We start from the raw sequence: 4,680 nt of genomic DNA, 5'->3' as shown, positions 1-4,680 counted from the left end.
TCTTCGCGACACAATCTCCACGAGGAAGTGTAACAGATTTCTCTTCGGGCAAAGACGGGCACGGTTTCTCTTGAGATTAATACGTTAAATCGGCGACAGCGTGTTCCTCGCGAGATCCTCGAGAGAACCGTGGAGTCCCGGTAAAACCGAGAAACGAGGGTGGAATAGGAACGACAGAAGATCGACGTCCAATTTCGACGGTGGAAACCGAGAAGTCACGCGATGATATTCCACTTCGTCCTTATTTGTTTCCTCCTTCGCTTTGACGCTCGCGCCGAGGATCGGTTTCAAAGGCCCGCCCGGGAAATTGATGGCGCTCGTTACTGCGACTTCGATGGCACTCGAAACAACTACACCGCGCCTGATCTGATACTGTGAGTAGACCAAAAAAGAAATCCGTACCGTTGTTACCGCGGAACGCGGGACAAACCACCGGATAATTTACCGTCGAGGTGTATCGCCGCGATTAGGTGTCTCGATCGGTTGACTGGCGATCTCATCGCAAGGAAAACCGAAGGACAGACCGGCAGGAAGAGCCAGGGGAACGAGTCAACGGGCAGACAGATGTCTTTCACCGACATTCTAGCGAGTCTGCTGGACCAGGAGCAATCCACGGTATGTTGGAAACCAGAAAATCTCGAATTGTTTATCTACAAATCTTCTAGGTAATTTGTAGCAGTAGCTTGTAAAATAAAATTCTTGACGATTCTCCGTACGCTGTTTACGATAAAAAGTGTACAGGGTGTTCCAAAAAGGTTGTGCTTGCTTGAGTAAGGTGATCCCTGAGGTCATTCGAAGTAACTTTTGCATAGGTGAAAAGTTTCTCCGCGGATTTGTTAACACTAAACCTACCGCGGTCAAAATGACTGATTTTCTGTTTCACAAATATTGAAATTATAAAAATGTTTTCTTGGGAAATTACTGAATTGACTTCTTTGTTTGAGCACATGTTATATTGAAAATATTTTCAATTTTCATATTTTCTTTGTACGATATCGTACAAAGTTTAAGTAGATTCTTATATTATGTCGATTATGTAGATTTTTATATGTTTTATGCTTGGAAGGTTTAGTGTTAAGGAGTTGTTAACTAGTTGAATTGTCAAATAGTTGATAGTAACTTATACTTTTCTGATATTTTGTTGCCACTAACGTTATTACGACATTGTCGGCGGTTTATCAACATGTTACATGAATATATTCGTATTTAAGCTACAAATGATATTTTGTTGACTGTTATAGTTTCTTATATGTTAAAAATTATAATTTATAATATTAACTATTTGCTCAACTTGTTTTCATTGTAAGGAAATATTTGAAATACAACAGTACAATATTTTATTTTATGTATCTGATTATGAAAATCAAAATATTTTATTTCCAGAAATTTTTCGTTCCATTTAAAGTAGCATTTCAAATATTTTTTCTCGAAATGTTGCCCAGGTCTGGTTTCCAGGAACTTTTTTATTTACAGCCGCCTCAGACAGCCTCCTTTCCGGCGGATACGGCGTCCAACTACTACCAATCGAATTATCCGGCGATATCAGGTGGAATGTTCGATCTTCCGGCAGGATTTCGACTGAATCTGTTGAACGCCCTGTCCACCATATCCAGCCACGACGACTACAAGTGCGTGCCCAGGATACTCTGCGAAATGGCGAGCGGAAAACTTCCCGGGCGGTCGTTAGGCAGAGAAACCACCAATTTCTTCGACATCTTCGGCAAGAACGCTTTCATGGAGTAGGTTCTCGACCCCGATCGCACCGAGATTTGCGTACGATCGAATTGTGGTGGGCAGGTTCGATCCTTCTACCGGTTCCTGTTTTCAGATGGCTGACCAAAATCGACGTCGCGGGCCATTCCCCTTTGTTGAACTTCGGCAGGGCAATGATTCTTGGATATAGCAACCGGGGAGACTCTGTGGCGTGTTTCCGAGCTTTCCCGAAGTGTCCGAGAGATCCCAACCAACTGGTCTATTATTTAAACAATTACAACGGAGGATTCTTCCGGCTTTTTAACCGAATTCACATCGGGAAACGTAGGGAATTCAATCGTCTCCGTGATCGGCAGCGTAAGTCAATATTACTGTGAATTCTCGATATATGTCAACTCGTTATATGTCAACACGATATATGTCAGTGTTATGTTAATGAAATGTTTGTCTCTCGAGCTTCGGGGCATACCCAGCGGTAGTGGGGATAATTCCGTGGCGTTTATCGTCCAGGCCCTAGCGACATATATGGAGAAATCACTGTAACCGATGCCTATTTGTCCAAATCTGTTCGGTGACGTCTTGCGGTGACGGCGTTGCGTGATTATCTCAAAAATTTCATTTTTGTATTAGACGTTTTAATTTTTACCTCCATTGCAGGCGCTCCTTCGAAAATGAACACCGAAGGAAGAATTATAACCGGTTCCTTTATAAATGCCGAATCACCGATAGCCTTTGGAAGCGAGGTCCAATTTCCAGTTAACGAAGACTTCAGGAACAACAACGAGATTGTTTTCCCAGATAGCAGGCTCCCGAGGAGCGAACCTATAACGGACGATTTCCAAAATCACATACCGACGTCGGAAGAGAACGTTTGGCAAGAAAATCGTGTTCCGTTCTTTCCTCAGGTAATTGAATAAAAAAAAGAAATGAAAAATCATTTTGTACTATCGAGTGACGATTATATTCTTTCAGGTTGCACATGGTCAAAGATATTCTCGGCTGCGATTCCCTTGAAACCGTTAAAACGAAAATGTAAGAAGAGACATTTAGACAAATTTAGCCACCATTGCCGAACTGTTTCAAAGCTCTCGAATATTAATAACTGAACACGTCACGAACAAAATGAAACTACAATTAATATCTATACACACACACGATTCCAAGCTCAGAAAAATTCCGAGTAGCTTTCACTGATTTTCAAAGATAAAATTAAATTCTACGATTCCACAAAATATTTCAATGTGACGTAAATCGATGCTTTAGAGCACGGAATTCCCCAAGAATTGTTAACAAATTCTTTCAATTAAGAACATCATACATTTATACATTTATTATACATATTATACATTTATAATCAAAATTGACACTTCATATCTTATGATTTCGGAGTGCACGCGATTCCGTCTCGTTCGTGCAACAACGCGATTCGTTATGGTTCGATAAAACGGCAAATCATCGATGCAGAGTTAACGAGCAGAAGGTGACCCAAAGACGAATACGAGGAACGCGTTCGTGTCCGTGGTGCAGCTTTTGCCGTCGGCCTGTTCCATCGGACTATCTTCCTATTAGATACTCTCTATCTCTATCCACCTGTACGATCAGTGTTCATAAACAGGAAGTCCCGAGTGGCCGACCAGCGCAATGTTACTGGCGCAAATGCCATTTGTGGAAACAGCATGGGGCGCCGTTCGAGCACCGACAAGTTGTCCAATGAATCTGCTCACGGGCATGAGCCACCGCTTTATGTCTCAGTTATCCGCGACGGTAAATTGTATCTTATCCCAGTTCGATTTCCTGCTTAGATACTGCCTGCGAAGCTACAACGATTGGGATTGACCGGAGAAAACCGATCGGATGGAGACCGTTTTCCTGCAACGCCATACTTAAGCGAACAACTGCGTCAGTGTATTGTGCGATCCAGTTGTGCGGTGTGCTCCGAACTGGTTTTCTTACTCTATCGTCCATTTAGAATCGCCGTGTGTTATTGTTACCTCTCGACGACGTGTTCCTACGCAAATTTACAGTTTTAGAAATAAATTTCTAGAATATAAGATCGAATCGAAAGTGTCAGACTCTGTGGAACATAATTATGAATATTGTATGCTTTGTTTTACACTTTTACGAGTCATAGATGCATAAAGTTGCTCACCCTAGATATTGTTTCGATTGCACTTAATTTATACGCACCGAATATGGCGATATGTTGCAAACGATTTGCGATAAGCTATACGTAATTGGCTTACGTAGTATGATTATGTCATTTTGCCGACTACTTTGTAATGGAGGGACGATTATGACCGTGCTAGTTGTTATTTTGAAATTGTTGAAAGCAAAGGAATATATAGAGTCGTGAAATAGTAAACTGAAAACTTTATTGACAGACGGTTTTGTCTAGCGTGATAATTTGTTGTTACCATTATCATCGATATGTCACGAAAGTACGTGTTCGTCGAAAAAGAAAAACGCTATCATTATTGTTGACCAACGAACGTAGTAAATATTACCACGTCTTCCTTAAATTTTAATTAATATTGTTTAGAATTTGCTTAATATTGATCGGACGATTCCGTGCAAAATCTTTTGGACTTTCTTTTTAAGCTTGAAGATATTGGAATTTTTTATGAAACATTTCAATGTATATAATATTGCTTAATATTTGCTTAATATTGATCGGACGATTCCGTGCAAAATCTTTTGGACTTTCTTTTTAAACTTGAAGGTTTTGGAATTTTTTATGAAACATTTCAACAATTTTTTAATTTTCAATTCGAGAGGGCATTAAGCTGTTTATGCCCCCAATACTTTAGAGCGTGTTTCGTTGTCAATACCGTGCAGCACCGCCCCGAAATATCAAAATCAAAAGATCCCCTAAAATATCGGTTAGGCTAATTTCACGGGTAGCTTGCACCTGGTCTTTTCCTGTTCCGGTCCCGAGTGGAAGTCCCATATTATTAAAATTTATGCAAT

At 40.7% G+C, this 4,680-nt stretch overlaps 1 protein-coding gene across 1 annotated transcript; it reads left to right on the top strand.

The window, feature by feature from the left end:
• On the top strand, positions 1-2,935 carry LOC143352280 (uncharacterized). The gene is made up of 6 exons (XM_076784608.1): positions 1-374; positions 471-615; positions 1,474-1,739; positions 1,829-2,070; positions 2,371-2,618; positions 2,686-2,935. Exons 1-6 carry the CDS (start codon positions 223-225, stop codon positions 2,725-2,727), a joined length of 1,095 nt encoding a protein of 364 aa, XP_076640723.1. The 5' UTR covers positions 1-222; the 3' UTR covers positions 2,728-2,935.
• The last annotated feature ends 1,745 nt before the right edge of the window (positions 2,936-4,680 follow it).

Source organism: Halictus rubicundus, chromosome 3 (genome assembly GCF_050948215.1).
Source record: "Halictus rubicundus isolate RS-2024b chromosome 3, iyHalRubi1_principal, whole genome shotgun sequence".
NCBI lineage: Eukaryota > Metazoa > Arthropoda > Insecta > Hymenoptera > Halictidae > Halictus > Halictus rubicundus.
The sequence above is the reverse complement of the archived record's forward strand: the minus strand, read 5'-3'. Positions and strand labels throughout refer to the sequence as shown.

Coding starts and splice junctions, on each gene's coding strand:
- LOC143352280 (XM_076784608.1), top strand. CDS start 223: ATGATATTCCACTTCGTCCTTATTTGTTTCCTCCTTCGCTTTGACGCT. Junction 1,740..1,828: donor GGCAAGAACGCTTTCATGGA/GTAGGTTCTCGA, acceptor TCCTGTTTTCAG/ATGGCTGACCAAAATCGACG. Junction 2,071..2,370: donor TCGTCTCCGTGATCGGCAGC/GTAAGTCAATAT, acceptor CCTCCATTGCAG/GCGCTCCTTCGAAAATGAAC.